The sequence below is a fragment of the Hyperoodon ampullatus genome (assembly GCF_949752795.1).
Source record: "Hyperoodon ampullatus genome assembly, chromosome: X".
In the NCBI taxonomy this organism is placed as follows: Eukaryota; Metazoa; Chordata; class Mammalia; order Artiodactyla; family Ziphiidae; genus Hyperoodon; species Hyperoodon ampullatus.
The window spans coordinates 40282895-40307205 of NC_136913.1; the positions used below are offsets into that span (position 1 = coordinate 40282895).

At 42.1% G+C, this 24311-nt stretch overlaps 1 protein-coding gene across 1 annotated transcript in view; it reads right to left on the reverse strand.

Moving 5' to 3' along the window:
* Positions 1 to 24311, reverse strand: part of MAOB (monoamine oxidase B) — a gene marked incomplete at its 3' end in the record, with an annotated part of 102085 nt that overhangs the window by 14914 nt on the left and 62860 nt on the right. The window contains exons 4-8 of the mRNA XM_079727917.1: positions 14713 to 14817; positions 13421 to 13512; positions 8369 to 8510; positions 6991 to 7140; positions 5838 to 5997 (exon numbers count right to left, since the gene is read on the reverse strand). Coding sequence (XP_079584043.1) covers positions 5838 to 5997; positions 6991 to 7140; positions 8369 to 8510; positions 13421 to 13512; positions 14713 to 14817 — 649 coding nt within the window. The remainder of the gene's footprint in view (positions 1 to 5837; positions 5998 to 6990; positions 7141 to 8368; positions 8511 to 13420; positions 13513 to 14712; positions 14818 to 24311) is intronic.

The following is a 24311-nucleotide window of genomic DNA, read 5'->3' on the forward strand; positions in this document are numbered from 1 at the left end:
TAAGATCCGACTACAGTGTACCACTCCTCCTGCTTCATCATTTACTTGCAAATTGAGGTTGTTCGAACAAAATTATGGTGGAAGACCTGGGAACTAATGTTGTATAGAAAATCCAATGAGTGGGTTTCAAAATGAGGAAGAAAGAGCAGAGAAATAACTTGGAGAGTAGGCACTGTCCCGACCTGTGTGAGAGCAGACACACCTGTAGGCCTTTTTACCTGCACTTGCTTCTCTCTCTCCCCCACCACGACTCTCCCCACTTTGCATCCATGAGAATCAATGTCCTAGTCAGTCACTGGATTGAGGGGTACTTGCATGCCCCTCAGGTGTACTGGGGCTAAGAAAAACATTGCGAAAAACTGAAATAGGGGAAGGAGAAATGCTTAAAGTTTGCTGAAGAATTTAAGAAGATTTAAGAATACAACAGAAATAGTTAAGGAATCACCTTGCTATAAGAAGACAAGAAAGAGGACAGGATGTGATAAGAGAAAAGAGCAAGGGCACACGGGTCACTTGGGGTTCTGCTGGACCGGACAGAGGGATCATGCAGGACACCAGGCTGGCTGGGGTGGAGGCCCTGCTTTCTGGGTGGAGGGGCTCCTTGGACACGTCCTTCACAGCACAAAGTTGGCCTCTGCACCATGCATGTGCACTGGGCAGAAGTGAAGGAACAAGGGGCAGACGGAAGAGTCCTGTTCATGCCAGAACAAACCATGTGGCATCAGCAGCAGTTCTATCATTTGTAGGTAGAAAGCTCAGGAGCTCTGCTCATGCACATGGGACTTCCAGTTAGCTTGGTTCAGCCTCACTCTTTTTTTTTTTTTTTTTTTTTGCGGTACACGGGCCTCTCACTGTTGTGGCCTCTCCCATTGCGGAGCACAGGCTCCGGACGCGCAGGCCCAGCGGCCATGGCTCACGGGCCCAGCCGCTCCGCGGCATGTGGGATCTTCCCGGACCGGGGCACGAACCGGTGTCCCCTGCATAGGCAGGCGGATTATTAACCACTGTGCCACCAGGGAAGCCCCAGCCTCACTCTTAAAAAGGAAGGGCCATTCAAGGACATCTAGACATTGAACAAAATTCTTTAACAAAAGAAGCAAAGACAAAAGCAGAAACAAACTAACAAACAAAAAGGAACTCTCAGGAAAAAAAGACAAAGAGTAGAAGAAATTTCCCCCAAAGTGGCAAGTAACATTCTCAAGGAGAAAAAAGAAGATGTACCTATGGGAGGTAACAAAGAGGACTATTCAGAATAAAATAATTCAGAAGCTTTTTGAGTGTGAAGTGTGGAAGGAGGAGTTCTGAAAAGACGATCACATTCATCTGGAAGAATAACTGACATTTACCAAGGACAAAATTACAGGAAAAATAATGAAGAGAGAATGTCCTACCAGATATCAAAATTATTATAAAGCTACAGGGATTAAAATAGTACAGTGCTGCCAAAGGATTAGAGAATATAAATCTGTGTTCTCCAAAGCGGGGTGTGCACACCTAGATTGTACATCTGGATAGTGGAGAAAGATATTAGAAATTCTTATTTTTCAATTCCAGCTTTTCAAAAATGACTACTCTTGTATATTTTATAAGAAAAACAATACACTTTTTTCCAGTGGTCCATGTACATAATTTAGGAATAAATATATTCAGTGGTAGTTGATGTTTAATTTTTTATATATAGGGCTATAAAAAATATTTGGAGTCCAGTGACAAAAATCAGTGGAAAAGAATTGTTGGTCCAGAAAAGCCGAATGTAGACATATTTCACAGGAGAATGAAACCATCATAAAAAAATTTTTAAAAACTGGTACACTGGGAGAAAATATTTGCAACACATACAGAAAAAAATTAATAAGCACAGGATAAATAGATAATTTACAAAATGATTTCACACAGCCCTGAAGTCTTATTAATGATGAAACTTACAAATTATAGATAAATGGGACATTTTCCCCTACTGATTGGCAGAAAGTTAAAAAAATTATTAGCTGGTCTACCCAAGTCAATTGACTTCGTAATTGCACTTTTACAAATTTATCAAAAGGAAATGCTCCTATTCAAATCTTCAGAGCAATATGAAGGAAGCTGTTTATTGTAGCATAGTGTATAATAGCAAAAACTTGGAAACAATTGAAATGCCTATCATCAGCATACCGATCGGGTACATTTTGATAGAGCCATACCGTGAGATACTGTTTATTCAGTTGTTGAAATGAGGTAGATTTAAATGCACTGATGTGGAGAAATGTCTGTGGCATACCATTAATAGGAAAGAGCAAATTTCAGTATAATGTGTATTATGATTTTTTTAAAAAATGGTTTGGGGAAAGTATATGACATTTATTTAAAATTGTATTTGCATATAAATGTTATGCATATTCTTTAATATACATTTAAAGTATATATACATTTCAATATATATGTACAATATATTGAAAATATTACCTGTGCCTACAATAAATCTCTAAGGATAAACAACTTACATTTTGAACAGTGGTTCCCTAAGGGGAGGGGCAATTGGAGAGGGACATTTTTCATACACTTTTTTTTTTTTTTTTTTTTTGCGGTATGCGGGCCTCTCACTGTTGTGGCCTTTCCCATTGCGGAGCACAGGCTCCGGACGCGCAGGCTCAGCGGCCATGGCTCACGGGCCTAGCCGCTCCGCGGCATGTGGGATCTTCCCAGACCGGGGCACGAACCCGCATCCCCTGCATCGGCAGGCGGACTCTCAACCACTGCGCCACCAGGGAAGCCCTTCATACACTTTTATTTTTTGAAAGTTTTATAGTGAATAAGTTCACTTCTGTAATTTTTTTTTAAAAGCAGGTACTGGGCTTCCCTGGTGGCACAGTGGTTGGGAGTCCGCCTGCCGATGCAGGGGACTCGGGTTCGTGCCCCGGTCCGGGAGGATCCCACATGCCGCAGAGTGGCTGGGCCTGTGAGCCATGGCCGCTGAGCCTGCACGTCCGGAGCCTGTGCTCCGTAACAGGGGAGGCCACGGCAGTGAGAGGCTGGCGTACCGCAAAAAAAAGAAAAAAAAATGCAGGTACTGCTTCTGTTATTTTATTTTATTTTTTTTTTGCGGTACGTGGGCCTCTCACTGTTGTGGCCTCTCCCGTTGCGGAGCACAGGCTCCGGACACGCAGGCTCAGTGGCCACGGCTCACGGGCCCAGCCGCTCCGCGGCATGTGGGATCTTCCCGGACCGGGGCACGAACCCATGTCCCCTGCATCGGCAGGCGGACTCTCAACCACTGCACCACCAGGGAAGCCCTGCTTCTGTTATTTTAAACTTCAGTTGAAATCATTTAGATTTAAGGGAAAATAGAAATGGTGTAGATGAGCAAAAGCGAGGGATACTGCAAGATATAAGGCTTCGGCAAGAGCCTGCTCTCTCCAGGTAAGTGGGGATGGGAGGCAAAGCTAAGGTGGCTGTGATGCACCCCCTGCCCCTGCAGGGACCCCGGGAGGGCAGGGTGTTGATGGTGAGGGTGGCTGAGCTTAGGATGATTTAGTGGGAGACCAGCAAAGAAGAGGGGGCCCCTCCTTGTAAACTCACAAAGATATTACACACTTAAGAAACTGGAAAGCATTTCCTGGGACAATCATTCTACAAGGCAGCAAGAACTGGCTAGGGCTACCTGTATCAAAAGGCAAAAAGTTACCTTCTCTTTAACCAAACCACGCTGCATTTATAAAACAAACAAACAGTAATCTTGACTGATTGATTGCTGAGTGCCTCATATGTGCCAGTCACTGTGCTAGGCTGTTTGGGGCTGCAAAAATCACCCCCTTTGAATCTGGTTGACTCATATTCCCTGTGCTTTTGTATTACTCATTAATCATAGTGCCTTTAGGGATGGCGCTGAAAGTCTGACGCAAAGCAAAGACCTTCTTACAAGAGTTAACTTCCTCAGATTTCATTCCCTTATAGAATCCTTCAAAATATTGTTATTGAATTGCTTATCGATGTAACAGGAATGATATTGGATGCGAGTCTTGGAGCCCTCCCCTGTGTTTCTATAATAGCCTAGGTAACACCAACAGTGTACTCAATACATTGTAATGCAATTATCAGTTTACAAGACTGGCTTCCTCCCAAGTCTGGATTTTTCTGGGCAAGGAAACATGCCTTTGAATTCCCAATGCCTAGCACAGCGCCTGTCATACAGTAGGTGCTCAGTAGAGGTTGGCTGAGGAAACACATTCAATTTCTCAAAAGAAATTGAAAATGCTTTGAAGAGGCTCTCATGTCTACAATCATTTTTTAAAGTGTAACTCAAGGCTCATTACCAATAAGGACCGAGTCAGACCCAGCCTCTTCTTGAGGATGAAGAACTTGGGTTTTGTTTTTTTTAAAATTTATTTTATTGAAGTGTAGTTGATTTACAATGGGTTAATTTCTGCCATACAGCACAGTGATTCAGTTATACATATATATCTATTCTTTTTCATATTCTTTCCCATTATGGTTTGTCACAGAATACTGAATATAGTTCCCTGTGCTATACAGTAGGACCTTGTTGTTTATCCATCCTATATATAATAGTCTGCATCTTGGGTTTTCTTTTTGATACTAGTACCTAACAATGAACTTGCCTGGCACACTGCAGACCTAAGATAAAGGTCTGCGGACATGAATGGAAAGCTAGAGATTCTCTCCATAAATAAAGGCATTCTGAGTCATGAAGAGAAAAAAAAAATCTCCATTCCACGGTCCTAAACCTTATCCACTTGCCAGCAACCAGCTGTCTAAAACGGGTGGCCTGGATCACGAGAGGAAGCAGCTTAGCAGCAGCGAGCTCTCCATGGTGGGTCACTGCACCGTCCTTTGTGAAAGATAGATTACTTGTTCAACTGATGCACCAATCCAATAACAGTCCTAAACAGAATTTCCTGCAAAGGGGGAGAATCAGGAGGCTGCAATGTGGTGGAAAGGGGTAGATACAGGAAGAACCGCCCTAAGGTAAGAATATGAAACTTTCCCCCTTTGCCTCCAGCACATCCTTCCTCTCCCTTCTGCAATCTAGCTCCTCATTTCAGTCCATCCTTCCCTTTGCCCTCAGTCCCAGGTACTGACGGTTCTTACGTGGACTCCTCTTGGAAGAAAAGGAGCTGTGATGAGAGTCAATGTGATAAGCCTCTAGCATTGTGCCGTCCAATATAGTAGCCATGCGTGGCATTTTTACATTGGAATTTAAAGCTATTAAAATGAAATAGCCATGCGTGGCTTTTTATATTTGACTTTAAAGCAATTAAAATGAAATAAAATTGAAAAATTCAGGTCCTCAGTCTCACTAGCTACATTTCAAGTGTTTGATACCCACACACGTGGCTAGTGGCTGCTGTCCTGGACAGAGCCACTCTGGAACATTTCCATCGTTGCAGAATCTAGTACTTTAGTGGGCATCCCTGTAATGTTCTATCCAGTAGAGCCACACACTTATTGAATATATATGAATGCATAAATGAATTTAATTTCATATAGTAGAATCTTGACACTAGTGAGAAATTGCCTGGAAATTTTCAGAATCCCCACCTTTGTGAACGGCTCTATAAACTCATACTTTAAAAACCTGTATCAGAAAATGTTAATAACCTATTTTCACAAGATTTTGTGAAAGGATTAGTAAACTTTATACTGAATTATGAAAAGAGTTGATCATATTCTAAGGGAACTTAATTGCATGAGTGTGTGCCAATGTACTTTACTCGATGGAACTGACCTTAGAACCTGGATGAATGTTTTACGTCCAAATTCTAAGAAAAACAGTTACACGCAAATGTGTGACTTTGCACCAAGTTTCTTGGACCTTTTAAGCAAAGAAAAGTACTCACTCTTATTCCTCCAGAAGGGCTCTTTATAATAAACTATGCACTTGATGACTGAACCCAAAGGCACACGAGTGATCAGCTGGTTTCTCATCATTGGCAGAGGGGGATTGAAATGAATCTTCATGCCCAGAACAGGAGGAATAGCGCTAACCACATACTTAGCCTGGAAGAAAAACGGCGTGGTTAAACATTGCTGGTGGGCTGTTTTTGCTCTTTTTCTAATGTTTCTCCCCCATTTACCCTCATCCCCCACTCAATCTCTTCTTAAAAGAGAAACTAGAAGAATCAAACTTGTTAGAATCAAAATGAACTCTTGTTGCTCCCTAGCTCAAAACCTCCAATGACTTCCCATCGCACTTGGAGTCAAAGCTAAGTTCCCTACAGTCACTTTCAAGGTCATACATGAAAGGAGCCCCTGTCACATCTCTGATCTCATCTTCTGTTACTCTTCCCCTCAATCCTCTTAATTCCATCATTTTGACTACCTTGCTGTTACTTCAACATGCCAGGCTTGCTCTTACCTCAGGGCCTTTGCACTGGCTGTTTCAGTCTACCTGAAAAACTATTCCCCAGAGAGCCACCTGGCTCAATCCCTCATCTCCTTGGGTTCTGTGCTCAAACATCACCTTCTGAGTGAGGCCTTCCTTGATGACCTATTTAAAATTGCATGACCAGTCGTCCCACCTCACCTTCTGGCACACCCTCTCTGCCTTCCCTGCTTGGTTTTTTCCACAGTACTCATTACTATTTGGCATAGTCTATATTTTATATATCTGATTATAACTTTTCTCCTTTACTAGAATGTAAGCCACATGAAGGCAGACAATTTTATCTGTTTTGTTCACTGCTATGTTCCCAACTCCTACAATAATGCCTGGCACATAGGAGGCACTTGATATTTATCAAATAAATATTTTCTTTGATTTTCTAATTATGTAGGAGCCCAATACAGAGGGTTGATAATATGTGTTTTGTAAATCTACCCCCTCACCCCCAAATATTATGGTTCTGTTTTCCTTTCTTTCAGATAGAGGTAGCTTTTTTGCTTTGGGCAAAGGCATTGTCTACGAAGTCTAGAATATTCTTCGCTTTATTTAAGCTCTGATTATCTATGGGACTCTTTGTCTCTTCTCCCTGGTTTAAGGCTCTTGGTTACCTCGTACATCTCGTGGTTTAGGGTCTCCACAAGGACATTTTCTCCTGTCTGGTCAATGTGGATCACAGGTCTCTCCAGCTTCACTCGGTCCCCAAGGAGGTCCATTATCCGCTCACTCACTTGACCAGATCCACCCACAAATTTCCTCTCCTGGAAAGAAAAAAGGACCCAAGAGGTGGGTAGGAAATATAGGAATGGATATAAATCGCTAAGTTGCTAGTTTTCCTCACATATCTTTACTGTGTGAGATATACAATTTCATGCTGCCGTTGTGGGTGGTGTCTTTCACCATTGTTTTCTAACCAATGATTGCTGGCTTTCAACAAACTTACACGTTTTCGAGCCTTCCGGGCTCTGTTCTGATGGACTCCCAGACTCCAAACTCAGCTGGACATCCTCAGCCTGACTCTCATGTCCCACCTGCCTGGCCGAGACCCCTGCTCTGTGTCCTACCTGCATCCTTTGGTTGAGTTGCTAGGCTACCACTTGCCTGAGCACACCTAGGCCTGTTTCCTGTTTCCTTGTTACTCAGTCTCAGAATCTTGCTGACCCACCCATCCCCAGGCCAGCTTACTCCCTGTTACAGTCTGTCTCACCCTGGGTCAGGTACCTGCTGTTTCTGTGGCCACCGAGGCCATTTCACCTCACCGCATCCACCTGCAAAAGCTTCCAAATGTTCTGCGTGATCATGCCCACAGTTGAGCTGACTGTCTTCTCCTAAATTTCCAGTTCAGTTAATTTTTAAAAAGACTATTTCAAATAGGTCTAGGAAGAAGGTCACGGAGAAGGGGAAAGAGAAGGGAAGGGGAGAAGGAGAAGAAAGAGGGTGATGAGGTGGAGGAGGGGGCAAGAAGAGGAAGGGAAGGAAAGGAAAATGACTGTCGAGGAGATTAGCTAAGAACTCGAATCCATTTCCTACTGTGCCCAGCACAGCGCATTATACAAGGCTGGGGTTCAGGAAATAGGCACTGAATGAATGAATGAATGAATGAATTCCATGTGGTGCTTGTGTTTTAAACTGAAAACACGTTTCTGACGTTTTTTGTTCAGCTTTCCAAGAAGTACTCAAGTTATGTTCATCAGCTGGTCTCTTACAAACTTACCAAATAATCATCGGATGTATATCCAAATTGAAAGTTGCAAAGTACATAAAAAAAGGAGACAAGCCTAATTTTAAAATGACATTGGCCACTGGGTTGTCACACTGGGTACTTAACAACAGACTGTCCCTTTCAAAAGTCACTTTGAGCTGCTATGATTAAGCTCTAAAAGCCACAAGCCTGCCTCCTGTTCCATCCTTTCATGACTGAAGGATGATGCCAATCTTTTTTAGGCAGTGGTGGTTTTCTGTTTCAACGGTCGGGGTATGAATGGGTACCTGCCCTCCATTGGTTGTTGAGATGATCCTGGCACTGCCCCCACACTGCTTCACATACCACAGGAACCAGAGAGCGGAGACCTCATGGGTCTCTGCGGTGACACACAGGTTCACAAAGAGAGTAGCAAGCTGCTTCGAAGATCTGCTCAGGAAGAAACAAGAGCAAAGCTGGCAAATGCAAGGGAGCATCTTCTTCATTCTCTGGAAATTATTCAAGCAGTAAACTTAACTTGGCTAAGTGGAGAACAATTTAGCAAGTTGCAGAAAATTGTCACTAGAATCTATTATAAAACATGACATCAGAGACTTGGGGAATAGGAGACATATTTTCCCCTTAGTCAAAAGACCTAGCTCAGAATCAGCATGTATTCCATATGCTATGCTGTCATGATTGCTCTCCACACACTAGCTACTCTCCTAGGCATCCCCATCTCAGTAAAAGGCATCACCATTCACCCACTTGCTAAGGCCAACACTCCAGAAATCAACCTTAATTTCTCTCTTTCCATCACTCTCCCACCATCCAATCCATCAGGAAGTCCTGTTGTCTCTCACCACATCACTCCACCTTCATTACCACCAAACTGGCATCACCTCTTGCCAGGATGATTAGAATTATTTCCTCCAGACTGGTCTCTCTCGTTCCACTTGTCCTCACTGAATATCTATTTACTACACTTGAAGCCAAAAGCTTTTTATTGCCCTCCCCTCCGTGGTGCTCTTTCTATAGTGTAAATCAAGTCATGTCATTCCCTCACTTAAAACTTTCCAGTGGCATCCTATCAAAACCAGAATAAGATTCAGATCTTTTACCATGGCCTCCAAAGTCCTAAGTGATCTAGCCCATGCCTACCTTTCCTATCTCATCCTGTACCTTCTCTACTTATTCTAACGTCCTCTCAGAAAGATGAACTCTTATATGTCTATAAAAATGAGCACCAGCTTCTATATTCCCAGCACCCTGGCATTCTCTATCATTGTACCATAGTGTGGTAGCTTTAAAACTATTTTCACTGTCTTATCTTAATTATTGGTTTATTATTTTTTATTGCTGTCTCCCCCACTAGAATATCAATCAGTGAGACAGGGATCTTAACTTTCTTGCTCACCATAGTATCCTCTTTACTAAAATAGTGACTGGCACATAGTAAGCACTTAATAAATTACTTGTTAGATGACTGAATGAGTACATGGTTGATGAGAAATATCAATTAAACATTACTTTTCTTTTCTTTCTTTATTTATTTTGGCCATGCCACACACCTTGCGGGATCTCAGTTCCCCAAGTGGATTAAACCCAGGCCACGGCAGTGAAAGCCTGGAATCCTAACCACTAGGCCACCAGGAAACTCCCTAAACATTATTTTTAAATGATCCATAATGCTCAAAGGATATGCTAGGTGCTGTACCAAGTACAGAATTAGTCACAGTTATCTATTCAGTTATTTTACTGTCTAATGGAAGACCAGCTCAAAGAATGGATGAGGGGAAAAAGTGATTAATAGAGTATAGATAGACGAACTTTTGCTTGAGGTTGGCAGGTAAATGAGAGGTTATGTCCTATCTGAAGCCACACCAGAAAGTGAATGATCTCACGCAATTCCGACAGCCCAGTGAAATCTAACAGATCCTAAAATTCACCAGTAGTAATGTGTACTCTGGGATATCTTTAATTAGGACCAATCCCGCTTTTGACTTTGACATAAAGTTTGCATGTTGTTAATCTGGTTATACCTGAAGCAGAATTTTCCACCTGGTAGTGCTGACAATGGATGGAATAAATAATACTGTCTTCCATTTATTGAACTCTTTCACACTCCATGGTTTTTAAAACCCATTGTCTTATCGATTTGTCACAAAAATGACAGTCATTATTTTTCCCCAGTTCACAAACCCAAACACTGAGTCTCAGGGAAGTTAATAATATGTAGTGCACAGCTCACTAAATGGTACAACTGCAAACCACATCATACCTGATTCAAACTTCATGCTTTTAATACCTCAAAATGCTTTAAAATCAGTTAAGTTGACAACCTTGAAGGGACAAATATTAACCAAGGGACACCCCTCTACCCTAGTGTACCTTGACTCTGGAAGTTTGTAGAATCACACCTAACACACATACCAGTTACTTGTAGCACTTTTGTGACGGTCCCCGTCATTAAGCCTGCAAATAGTGTACCATATATGTTGAAGTGACTTCAAGTTAGTTTTGCAAGATTCCTCATGATAACTGAAGGGATGGAAATTGCTGACTCATGCTTTCTTTGCAGAGGCAATTTTTGGTTTCTATCTAAAACAAATATCCAAAGATTGGTTTAAAATATTACTTCAAAGTGAAAACATCCTTTGCTGCTTCCTGATGTCCCGTTTTCTTTGTTCTTTATTGTATAGGTGAATTCGGATGGTATAAGGGAGTCATAAATAACTAAAACCTAATGTTGCCCTAGCTAGATAACCAATATTAAATATAAAAATAGAGTTGTGATTCTAGTTGTTACTGTTGCCAATTTAGTGAGAAAGAAATAACCCTGGTTTGAAATCAAGGGAGATCTAAAAGTAATTTGTCTCTGGAGGGCCAGGCCATTCCTAATCCTTTATTTGATTTATTCTAGGAGCTTTACTGAGAAAAGAAATGAGAAAAAAAATATCTGAGGGATGGAAGGCCAAGGAAGCTAGTGCAATAATATTTTCGTGTTCCTTGCCCTGTTGACTCTTTAAAAGATAAACGTTATTATGTTTTCTACATGAAAAATATACACATATTATATAAAATTTGGAAAATTCATAAAATAAAAAGATGAGAGAATGAGTATCTTCCACATTTCTGCCTCCCAAAAGATAATCCCTAGACTCATTTTGGTGCATTTCTTTTTCTAGTTATAGGTTTTAAAAAGTGTATTTACACAGCTGTGACTACATCATAAATTTAGTCTGTTTCTGAAAACCACTTTATAAAAGATAACAGAAAGAACGATCAACATTAGTCTTTGAATGTATGATTGTGCTTTAGTTTGAACCACGGTAGGTTGGATATTCTGGGGATTACTTCCTTTAAAACCAGGAAATGATATCATGCTTATCTTGCTTATGAAAAATTTAAAAATTACTGTGTTCATATATTCCTAACGTCTCAGAATGCTTTATTTTGTCAGCCAACAGCCTAGAATATTCACTAAGGGGAGGATTAGGCCAAGGACTATGGCAGAAAAACTCAGATCTCTGTGAGACCAAAGAAATATAATTAGTCCTATCTTCAATGAGCTTCAAAGCTCTCTGGAGAGAGAAGACCTAATGAACTTATTAAAAGCTTTTTATAACAGGAGTTATAAAACAAATGCAGGTAAAAAATACTCACTATATTTTGAAAATCTCATATATAAAATTGAAAAGTAAATACTGCAATTTTATTACAAACAAAATAAGTTGTATTACAAACTACATTCTAAAACAGAGTGGTAAATAGTATCAGATAAGTGTTAAAAAGGATGTAATTAATAATAGGCATTGATTTCGTGACAATAAAAGGGTTTTACTCTTTCAAAATTGGTTGCTTTCAAAGGCTGAAGACATAGGAGAGGCACATGTTCATCATAGAGTATTATATAATAATAACGGTAATGATTAAAAACTCGAAGTAACTAAAACGTCAAATGATAATAAATAAACACATTATGGTATTCACTTCCCATGGAATAGTCTGCAACCATGAATATGATGTTTGATGAAGAATTTTAATGACGTGGATAACTGTTTGCATTGTAATATTAGATGTTAAAAAACATTCTGATGGATCTCGGTTGCTTGCAGTGAATGTACAGTTTTCTTTTTAGAAGTGAGATGATATATCACACTGTACATACTTGATGACAGCCTGCTTTTCTATCTGTTTAATAGTATGATTTTTTTCAAGCCATTAAATATTCTTCTTCAACACGATTTTTAAAGATTTTAGAGTATTCCAGTTTTTGGGCAAACCATAATTAATTTAACCAGTCTTCTATTATGTGACATTTAGATTTTCCTTTTAAAAATAATGCTTTGAATCTCCCTCTCTCCCTTTCTCTCTCCCTTTCTCCCTCTCTTCTTTCCTCTCTCCTTCTTTAAGCTAAATTCTAAGAAGTTGAATTTATGTATGAAGAAAAGAAGTATGGACATTTTACGTCTTTTGGTTATTTCTATATCTTAGATTCAGATATCCTTAACAACTTTTTACTTTTAGTTGCCAGTGCTCCAACTTCCCCCCCACCCCCAACAATGCCTAGAGAATGAAGACATCAACCCCAGAGCCACATTCCCAACTAATGCTGTTTGGCATGGGCAAACAGTCTCATAGCAATGCCATTTTCTTACTTTGCTTACCACAAATTCACCATGTGCTTGAGATGGAACCCTTACCATCCTTTCCTTTTTCCCTGCTGTCCAAGAGCAGGGAGGCCTTTCCACGCTGTCTGTCTATACAGCTTCCACAGCTCATGCATAGTTCCCACCTCTGCCAACCATAATTTAATACTTGACTCATGAACACTTTCTTTCAATGCTACACATTTCTACCTAATGGGGGAGCAGTCAGTCCAGTCATCCATGTTTCCTGGACAGTTGTGAATTACCCAGAGAGCTTCTCTACAAGTTCCTCTTCAAAGCCTTGAAGAATTCCACTCCATCCCATAGGTGTTTGAAATGCATGTGCTGATGCACTCTTTCCATACTTGACCACCAGTGAGGAGTATTACAAGTATCCCTACATCGACAGCTTGATAAGTGAGATCTTTAAACTGTTCTAAATAAGGGAAGTGGCACAATGTGGTCTGTCCTAAGGACTTTAGGGGGTAATATGACCTTTGTGATGCAAAACTATTCCAAAGAAGTAGGTTTGATGTACAGACATCTTTAGGGCAGGACATGGTTCCAATATTTTTCAGCACTCCACCTGGCCCAGTGGTGTGGTTATGGACACAAAGCAGCTACTTGTTTCATAGCTGCTGAACGGAATTGCTAAATAAACCTGAAAGAGAGTCACAGTCAATGCCTGTGCCTAATGGCGAGTCTTACTCCGTCCAGCAGATCTTGTCCAGCAGCTCCTTCATCGTCATGTGGTCCCACTGTTCTGCAAGGGGCGCCTTCCATGGGGCATCACTGGGAATCTACATTCAGATGACAATTCAGAGAAGAAAAGCAAATGTAATTTTCCATTTTAAATAACTATTTCAATAGTATTCAAAACTCTAACTTAAAGAAGGAAAATGCAAGTTTTCCAAATTCCCCCAGTAGTGGTTTTTTACTGCGCAATCCATGTTGTCTGTGTAGATTTCCTATTCACTCTATCCATATTTATTTATTTTTTTTTTTGTGGTATGTGGGCCTCTCACTGCTGTGGCCTCTCCCGTTGCGGAGCACAGGCTCCGGACGCGCAGGCTCAGCGGCCATGGCTCACGGGCCCAGCCGCTCCGCGGCATGTGGGATCTTCCCGGACCGGGGCACGAACCCGTGTCCCCTGCATCGACAGGTGGACTCTCAACCACTGCGCGACCAGGGAAGCCCCATATTTAATTTTTGATAACCTTTCCTGTGCTATAAATGGAGGCTATGTTGTAATCAGGCTGCTTCCAAATGTCAACTACTAAGTTACTATTATAATTTAGAAAGAACAATTCAGAAATTCAACTCCTTGGGACTTCCCTGGTGGTCCAGTGGCTAAGACTCCACACTCCCACTGCAGGGGGCCCGGGTTCGATCTCTGCTCAGGGAACTAGATCCCACACGCCGCAACTAAGAGTTCGCATGCCGCAACTAAAGATTTCTCATGCTGCGACTAAAAGATCCCAAATGCCACAACTGAAGATCCCACACGTGGCAACGTAGATCCCTCGTGCCACGGCTAACACCTGGCACAGCCAAAAATAAATAAATAATAATTTTAAAAAATCAACTCATTAACAAAGATCAGACAGATGTACCAGATCGTGTCTAAACTGGAGTTTCAGGTCAAGCTCTGTGTGTGTTTACTCAAGAGCTGCAGGTTTGGGCATGGTGGTGACTCAAAGACCCAGAAGTCTTACTTGCTATGTCCTGAGGCTATTCTAAATTAGAAACATCCAGGAAAGCTGAATGATAGAAGATCTTCTCCCCCCTCATCAGTAGCATGCAAATTGCAGCCTGTTGGACATGTCATTCTTTTAGAGGTTAGAAACAAGTTCACTTATTCATCTCACAAATCTCTACTGCAAGTTACTGTGCTACACAATGTGCTAGGCACTGTTGACATGCTTCACCTTCTTTCTTTTAAGTACTAAACTTATTATGAAGAATACAGATGTCATCAAAGAAGCTTTAGGAAGCTTTACCTCTCGTCCCATGTCATCCATCGTCCTCCAAAGGTTGTTATGATCTAGGTAGGCAATTGGATTCCACACAGGTGGGAATGCGCCCCTGAAGGGGTAGGATTTGCCCTGTGAGATACAAGATAATTTTAAAAGGGAACATTTACTACAATGGAAAAGTAGTTAAATATGCCACGTTGTTAAATACCTGTAAGCAAAATCATGTTATCAATATGTGACATACACTCAAGTGTTTTAGTTCCTTCGTGTCCTCAGAACCCAACTTAACTTTTTAGCATTAAGATTTCCAGCAAAATTCCCTGTTACCTAAAGAAATTTGGTGCCACACCAAACACAATAGAAAGGTTTCTCTGTGAAATTGGAACTCTTATCATGTAAAATGTAAATGCCAGTACAGAAGTGGGGTTACCTAATCTCATTTGCCAATGATACTTGCAAATATCTCAGAGCCAGGAGACTCTGCATGGTGGAGGGTCAGAAAATGACAACTATAAATATTACACAAGTTAGAAGGGGATGAAAAACCGATTGCAGGAATGCAAGTATCTGTAGGAAGAGCCACAAAACAGGGCCGAGCAAGCTTCTCCAAAGAATCAGATACGCTAGGTCAACACAGGAGTTCCCAGAGATCAAGGTCAAAGCAGAAAGAAGAGACAACTTAGGGAGTTCCCTGGTGGTCCAGTGGTTAGGACTCGGCGCTTTCACTGCCGTGGCCGGGGTTTGATCTCTGGTCAGGGACTAAGATCCCGCCAGCCAAGCAGTGCAGCAAAAAAAAAAAAAAGGGACACAATTTCAAGGTTCTCTTTGTGACATGTTTACACTGCCTGGTTCTCCCAGAAGAGCAGGGACGCCTCGACACAGAGACAAAGGGCATATATTTCTCCAAGGATTACTAACATGGCAGCTTGTATGTCATCTCTGGGAGGCTTATCTTAATGGCAGTTCAGGTACAGCCACAAAAAACCACTTTAGGTTCATTTGAAAACCTAAGTCAGAAGTCAGGCCATGCATTCTGACATCATCTTGCAACCAAATAGGAGTAACTCAAGGTCCACAGTCAACCAAGATCTCACAATAACTCTCAGTCATTTGGCAAAGATTCATCTCACACTGATTTTGTAGTTACAGAAACTATTTTAATAGTTAATTCTATGGTCATATTGTTCTTTGTTCCCCAACAAGGCCCTAAGATTCTCAGGGAAGAGTTATCATACAGGCTTACTTTTCTTCTTGTATTAGTCAGGGTTCTCCAGAGAAACAGAACCAATAGGATGTATGTGTGTGTCGGGAGCGGGACAAGGGGGCAGTGAGAGAGAGATTAATTTAGGGAATTGGCTCAGGCAATTGTAGAGGCTTGGCAACTCCAAAATCTACAGGGCAGGCTGGCTGGCTGGAAACCCAGGGAAGAGTCACAGTTCAAGTCCAAAGGCCATCTGCTAGCAGAATTCCGTCTTCCTTGGGGACCTCAGTGTTTTTCTATTAAGGCCTTTAACTGATTGGATGAGGTCTACTCACATTATGGAGGGCAATCTGCTCTACTCACATTATGGAGGGCAATCTGCTTTATTCAAAGTCTAATTTACATGTTAAACTCATCTAAAAAAAATACCTCTACAGAAGCATCTAGAATAGTGTTTGATCAAATATCTGGGTATTGTGGCCTAGCCAAGTAGACACATAAAATTAACTATCACACTTCTTAGCCAACTTTACTGAGGTATAATTTACACCAAAGAAACTATTTTAAATGCACGATTTGAGAAGTTTTTGTTTGTTTGTTTCTTTGCAGTACGCGGGCCTCTCACTGCTGTGGCCTCTCCCGTTGCGGAGCACAGGCTCCGGACGCGCAGGCTCAGCAGCCATGGCTCACGGGCCCAGCCGCTCCGCAGCATGTGGGATCTTCCCGGACCGGGGCACGAACCCGTGTCCCCTGCATCGGCAGGCAGACTCTCAACCGCTGCGCCACCAGGGAAGCCCCCCATGCCCACATTTTTGATTAATCTCCTTTGGGTAAATTCCTAGAATCAGACACCCTGGCATGAAGATTTGTGTTTGACTTTTTAAAGCAGACTCGCTGAAAACCAGCAACCAACTCGATTATCACAAGGCCTTATTTTGTAGCCTAAGAGCTTCGGCAGGCTCAGTAAAAACATCTGAAATCTGCCTTCTCAATTCTCCCCCTAACTAGTGGGCCAGGGCTCTCAGAGACGGGCTGGCTTGGAGGCAAGCACATCACTAATGTCAACTTTGATGCTCCAGATGTCTTGCTCTTCTCCTGACCCTTGTTCTCTGAGGCAAAGACCGCACACCCTGAAGTCTGTCGCATCTGGGAAGCCCTTTTGCCATCTTATTTCCCCACATTGACCCCGGTCTCTGGAGTAAGAACAGGTGGCCTGGCCTTTCTTCGATCCTGCTTCTCGACAGTGACCTTTCCCTCTCCGTGTCTCCTCTGCTGTTCATGGGAATGTCGCCTTCCTCACTGTGCAGCAGGCCATCCGGCCTCTCTAGAACTCAATGACTTTTACAGCTCTTGGAAAGGACTATCCTTGGGCCACAAACAAAACAGGAGGACCAAGCTTAACTTTTGATCTATATTTCCCGTTTGGAAGAAAAGAAATTTAATCTACCCTATGGGGGAGGAAGGAAGGAAGCTCTACTTAGGCAAATGGTTTTCTTCCTCTGTTTATCTGTTCTCATGTCTAAGCACTTGGAACCTGTGGTCAACAGGGGTTCTTTCTTTTTTTTAAATATATTTATTTATTTATTTGTTTTATTTTCGGCTGCATTGGGTCTTTGTTGCTGCGCACAGGCTTTCTCTAGTTGCGGTGAGCGGGGGCTACTCTTCGTTGCGGTGCGCGGGCTTCTCATTGCGGTGGCTTCTCTTGTTGCAGAGCACGAGCTCTAGGCGCGTGGGGTCTAGGCGCACAGGCTTCAGTAGTTGTGGTGCACGGGCTCACTAGTTGTGGCGCACAGGCTTAGTTGCTCCAAGGCATGTGGGATCTTCCTGGACCAGGGCTCGAACCCATGTCCCCTGCATTGGCAGGCAGATTCTTAACCACTGCATCACCAGGGAAGCCCCAGCACGGGGTTCTGAGTGCATCATCACATGGGTGAAGCTGGAGGAAAGGGCAGACAACAGTGACAACGTTTTTGGAACAGGCCAGCAGCACTTAGCACAGAAAAGGCCTGGAGTTGTTTAGGGAACCGTTGACTGAAACCACCCGCCTTGGCCAGACCCCGATTGCCTGAGCTGTCTCACAACAGAAGGTCCTGATAAGGAACATGGTGCTGTCACTGAAAACTAACTAGGTGAATTCGGGAGGGGCCAAAAGAGGGAGGAGAGGACCAACTTCCCAGAGTCCTCTTGCTGGAATCCATCTTGGCTGAGAGATTTGCACGCCACCAGGCAGGACCCTGAGTCAGACTAGGGCCCAAGCAAGATGATTGGCCAGAAATAACCTGGAAACTAACCCCATCACCATAAAACCCGAGACTGCAAGCCACATGGCAGAGCAGTTCTCCTGGGTTCCCTTACCCTCCCGCTCTCCACCCAGCACCCATTCCTAAAAAAGTCTCTTGCTTTGTCAGCACGTGTGTCTCCTTGGACAACTCATTTCCGAGTGTTAGACAAGAGCTCACGCTCGGGCCCTGGAAGGGGTCCCCCTTCCTGCAACAGAATCATCCATGTAGGGAGAAACAGGGAAGATGGGGATGGTACTGGCTGAGAAATTAGGCAAAGCCTTGCAGGAATAATAATAATAACAAACAATAATGACAACAGCTGACAGAGACTGTTTACCCCGTTCAGGCCTCGCTCTGTACACTTTACATGTATTGATTCATTCATTAATCTTCACAGCCACCCTTTCAGACGGATGAGCTGAGACATAGAGAGGTGAAATAATTATCGTCTGCTCAAGGTCTCACAACTGCTAAGTGGCAGCAGGATTGCAATTCAGACATTCAAAGGCCAATACTCTTGATCATGAAAGTTCCCAGCCTCTTAATTATTGAACACCATTTGTCAGACACTAGGCTGATGGTTTTAATTAAATAATTTAATTTAATTCTCACAACAACTCAGTCAGTAAATTGCTAATTGTATGTTTCATTTTACAGATGAGTTCTGAAGCACAGAGAGGTTGAGAAGCTTGTTCAAAGGTCACACAGCTTGCACGCCAGGGGAAACAGAATTTAACCTTGGGTTTGTGCATTCAGAGCTCAAGCTCTTACTTAGATCTCTGCTCCATGAGCCACTGCTCAGTTGGTGTAAAGAAGGTCTCTGGAAGACATTTTGACCCAGTAACCACTTGAGATTCTTACAAACCAGGTAGAAGCTGATGATGGGTTCAATGACCAGCCAGATCTTTTTCGTGGCTCTCCCTCCTGATCCCAGGCAAGGACCAGTCCAGCCCATACTCAAATGACTTCCATGCCAGTTCATTCACTCATTTATTCAACAAATTATTTCTTTACACACAGTGTAAAACACACTGGAATTTGAAAACTTGGTATGAAAAAATGTTAAATACCTCATTAACAATTTCATATACGTAAAAATGACTATCTTTGATAAATTGGGTTAAACAAAATATACTATTAAACATATATAATTACAAAGGGGCACAAAGACCTTTGATTGTGGGGATGGTTTCACAGGTGTATACATATGTCAAATCTTAAACTCTATACCTTAAATATGTGCAGTTATTATGTCAATAATGCTGTAGCTCCCCCATTGCTACCCGAGAGGATTAACAAGAACTAATTTCACCTGTTTATTCATTTATTTTTTCGATGCAGCTATTAGAAATTTTTAAATCACATAGGTCAACAAATACTTCTTGAGCACCTCCTATGTATCTGTCACCGTTCCAGGCTCCGGGGGCACAGCAGTGAGTGACAACAGACAAAAGTCTCTGCTCTCCTGAGAGCTTACATTCTAATAGGTGTAACCAAAATAAACAAACAAAACAGACACTAAAGAAAATAAAGAAGAAAATCATGTCATATATTAGACAGTGATAAGTGCTATGAAGAAAAAGAGAGTAGGAAAGCCAAAGAGGGGGTGTTGTGGTTTGGGGTTGATTATAATTTTAAATAAGGTGGACAGGGAAGGCCTCACTGAGAAGGTACCATTTGAGGGAAAAGATGAGAGGAGAGGGGGAAACCATGTGCTCAGCAGGGTTGGGGGCAGAGCATTTCAGGCAGAGGCCCCAGCAAGCATCCTGAGATGGACTGCACAAGCGAGGATACAGTGAGCAGACAGCATCACCAAATCTGCCAGCAACCTTGATCTTGGACTTCCCAGCCTCCAGAACTATGAGAAATAAATTTCTATTGTTTATAAGCCACCCAGTCTATGGTACTTTGTTATAGCAGCCTAAATTGACTAAGGCAAATAGTCTTAAAATAAGAAGAGGACTTCTTCAGGATCTGAGACAGAAGACTGACTGAATGTTTTCTAAATACAATGGAAGTTAGTATCTTCTGAAAAAAATTAAAATGTTTCAACTAGGAAGCTGAAAATTGTAATTCTTCCCCCCCAAAACCTGATCAATATCTTTGTCCTCTTTACTTTCATAATCTGCTGTAAATACACATGCTGATGGAGACAGAGGCCTCCACAGGGGAGAGTTTCCAAAATCAGCCCATACATTTACATCAAAGAATAACAGTGTGTTGAGAAGGATGCAGGATTTCGTGCCCCTAATCCTCTGCTGCTTGTATTAGCCATTTCCAGCTGTATCACATGGCAAACCATCAGGACACACCATTGATGTTAAGAGGTTGTTTCCAAAGCAGAGTAACGCCTACAGCTAAAATCTATTTTCCTGTTCCAATTTTTTCACTCTTTCAATTTGTAGACACGTAAGTGTTTATTAGATCAAATTAGCACAGGCATCTAGAATATCCCAATAAATGTAATCTCTTTTTCTTAGGGCGTGTAATTTTGAACATTGCCAACACATTACCCAACATGCATCAGCACTAGCAAAATGCCAGAGTGCTCAGGCCTTCCATAATGTGCTTCTCAAAAATAAAGACAGCTACCCAGCAGTTTTAGCTTTCCCAAGAGAAATCTTGGCTCAAATAAACACTGTGTGTACCATTATAAGAAAGCCAAACACCTGAAGCAGTGGTCCTTGCTCTTCTCTGGGAGATGGGTCCCTCTGAAACTCTGTAGAAAACCATGTAATCTCTCCAGTAAAGTGCACACATACAAACAATTCTGTATATAAAACCGGGGAGTGTAACTGAAACTTATCTTGGGCTCTTCCCCAAGAGGCACAGACTTGAGGTTGACAAATTTGATTACAATACCAAGTGTTGGTGCAATTAAGAAGCAACCAGTGGGCTTCCCTGGTGGGGCAGTGGTTGAGAGTCTGCCTGCCAATGCGGGGGACACGGGTTCGAGCCCTGGTCTGGGAGGATCCCACATGCCGCGGGGCAACTAAGCTCATGAGCCACAACTACTGAGCCTGCGCGTCTGGAGCCTGTGCTCCGCAACAAGAGAGGCCGCGATAGTGAGAGGGCCGCGCACCGCGATGAAGAGTGGCCCCCACTTGCCGCAACTAGAGAAAGCCCTCGCACAGAAACGAACACCCAACACAGCCATAAATAAATAAATAAATAAATAATAAAATTTTTTTTAAAAGAAGCAACCAGAACTGTCATGTCCTGCTAATGGGAATGTGACATAGTATAACCACTTTGGAAAACTCTTTGTCAGTACCTACTAAGGATGCTTATGCATACAGCTTGCGACCCACTTCTAGATGCCCAAGAAAATGTTCTCCAAACACATACACAAGAATGTGAAATGTCCATTAACTGTATTATGGACCAACAAATTGAGTTCTATTCCCACAATGGAATACCCTACAGCAATGACAATGAATGATCTACAACTACCCATAAATAAAAATCTAGGGACTTCCCTGGCAGTCCAGTGGTTAAGACTCTGTGCTCCCAGTGCAGGGGGCACAGGTCTGATCCCTGGTCGGGGAACTAAGATCCTGCACGCCGCAAGGCACAGCCAAAAAAAAAAAAAAAATCTAATGCTGTGTTCATCTGAAACCATGTTTAGAGGCCAGAGGAGATTCAAAACAAATAGTAGCAATGCCAAGAGGGCAGTTATGCTTTAATCACATATTTGGAAGGGGTTCATGATGAGTTCATCTGTGAAGTCAGGTCACTGTCCCATGGTGATTAACTGAAATACCACTGTGTCTGTCCTGACAACACTTACCATTGACCACAGGATGGCTCGGGCTGGTGGGAGGGCAGTGACCAATGTCAAACATATGCCTTCTGTTAAAATGGGTCAATGTACAGTGGAGAAGCACTCTGTTTTTCCTCTGGGAAAGGACAGCTCTCACCCAATTGTACACACACACACACACACACACACACACACACATATATGGATTATTATTAGAGAAGATTCCTGTACCCATCTCAAGGCCAGAGAAAGAGCTGCACACCTCCGTCCTTAAGCACCACTGCCTTTTAGAGTTATGTGGTCTTTTGCATAAAACAAATGCTTATTTTCTAGGTCATGCTTAGTAACAACTACCTTTGGTGCTTGTGCATGGTACTTCTCATAGATCATCTTTTCAAGTTAAAAAAAATTTTTTATTGAAGTATAGCTGATTTACAATATCATGTAAGTTTCAGGTGTACAGCATAGCAATTCAGTTATATATATATATATATTCTTTTTCAGATTCTTTGCCTTTATAGGTTATCACATAATATTGAGTATAGTTCCCTGTGCTATACAATAGGTCCTTGTTGGTTAATCTATTTTATACTTAGTAGTATGTATCATATATCATTTTTTGTAATTGGAGTACAGTTGCTTTACTCTGCTGTGTCAGTTCCTGCTGTACAGCAAAGTGAATCATCCATACGTATACATATAGTCCCTCTTTTTTGGATTTCCTTCCCATTTAGGTCACCACAGAGTAACCTTATTTTTTTTTTTTTTTTTTTTTGTGGTACGCGGGCCTCTCACTGTTGTGGCCTCTCCCGTTGCGGAGCACAGGCTCCGGATGCGCAGGCTCAGCAGCCATGGCTCACGGGCCCAGCCGCTCCGCGGCATATGGGATCCTCCCAGACCGGGGCACGAACCCGTATCCCCTGCATCGGCAGGCGGACTCTCAACCACTGCGCCACCAGGGAGGCCCCTTATTTTTTATTAACAGCTTTATTGAGATATAATTCACATCCATAAAATTAACAATTTATCATTTTAACCATTTTTAAGTATACAATTTAGTGCCGTAAGTACATTCACAATGTTGTACAGCCATCACTACTATCCCTTTTCAGAACTTTTTCATCATCTCAAATAGAAACTTCATATCCGTTAAACACTAACACCTCATTTTCCCCTCCCACTAACCCCCTCATTCTACTTTCGGTCTCTATGAATTTGCCTATTCTAGGTACCACATGCATATAAATGGATTTTGCATCTTATTTATTTCACTTAGCATAATGTTTTCCAGATTCATTGATGTAGTAACATGTTTCAGAATTTCATTTCTTTTTAAGGCTGAATGATATTCCACCGTATGGAGAGACTACATTTTATTTATCCATTCATCTGTTGATGGACATTTGGGTTGTTTTTGCTTTTTGGCTATTAGAATAATGCTGCATGAACATTTGTATATTGATCCATTTTACAGATTGAGGAGAGTGAGTCAGGATAAACAACTTCACCAGGATCACTCAGCTAATGAGAGGGGTTCAAATTCAGCCATGCTTAAAGTCAAGCCTGTTCCCCAGCTCATACCACCTCTCATGCAGCAGGAGATCCAAGATCTGGATGGTCACCGGGGCACAGGAAACAGCAGGCACCAATAAGGCCCACCTCATCGCCATTCCACTCTGTCTTGCTTAAATGTGTTTGTGACTTTAAAAGCCCTAAGCAAAATCCTAACCAAAATGTAACTATTAAATTAGAACTAACACTATATTTAGCTAAATGATGAAGAGAATTAAAATTGTTTTACTGATAAGCTTGTAAAGGCCCAGGAAAAATCTCTAGGCATCATCCTTTTAAGTGCTATGAACACTTGGACAATTTCTTTCATTCTGTAAAAACATACTGACCACAGATATGAGACAGGTACCACGTGACACTCTGAAGACACAGAAATTAAGTAAGATACAATCCCAGGCTCAAGGAGCTCCAAAGTCTAGTTGGAAAGGCAGGTCCATAGAGAGAATTATAGCACCATAATTATAACATGGCACATGGCTGGCTTCACGGTGTCACCTGGCTACATGGCTGTATATTGCAAAGCCCCTTGATGGAACTCCCAGTTTTTGGGTAAAGGGAGCTATTTCATGGAGAGTACAGTCAGCAGGATTCATGACTGCATCTATCTTACCCCAAACGCCCCTATGCTTCTCCATCCACAGCCATTCTGTTAGCCAGGTGTCAAGGTCTACAAAAGCCCCAATAAGTAAAGATTTGTCTGGAACTACTAAAGAGAAGAGTGGTCTACCCAAGTGGTCAGTATGGTGGACACTGTGATAAGTTTGCCCATCTCCCCATTCAGAAGTAAGGGTCTTGGGCTTCCCTG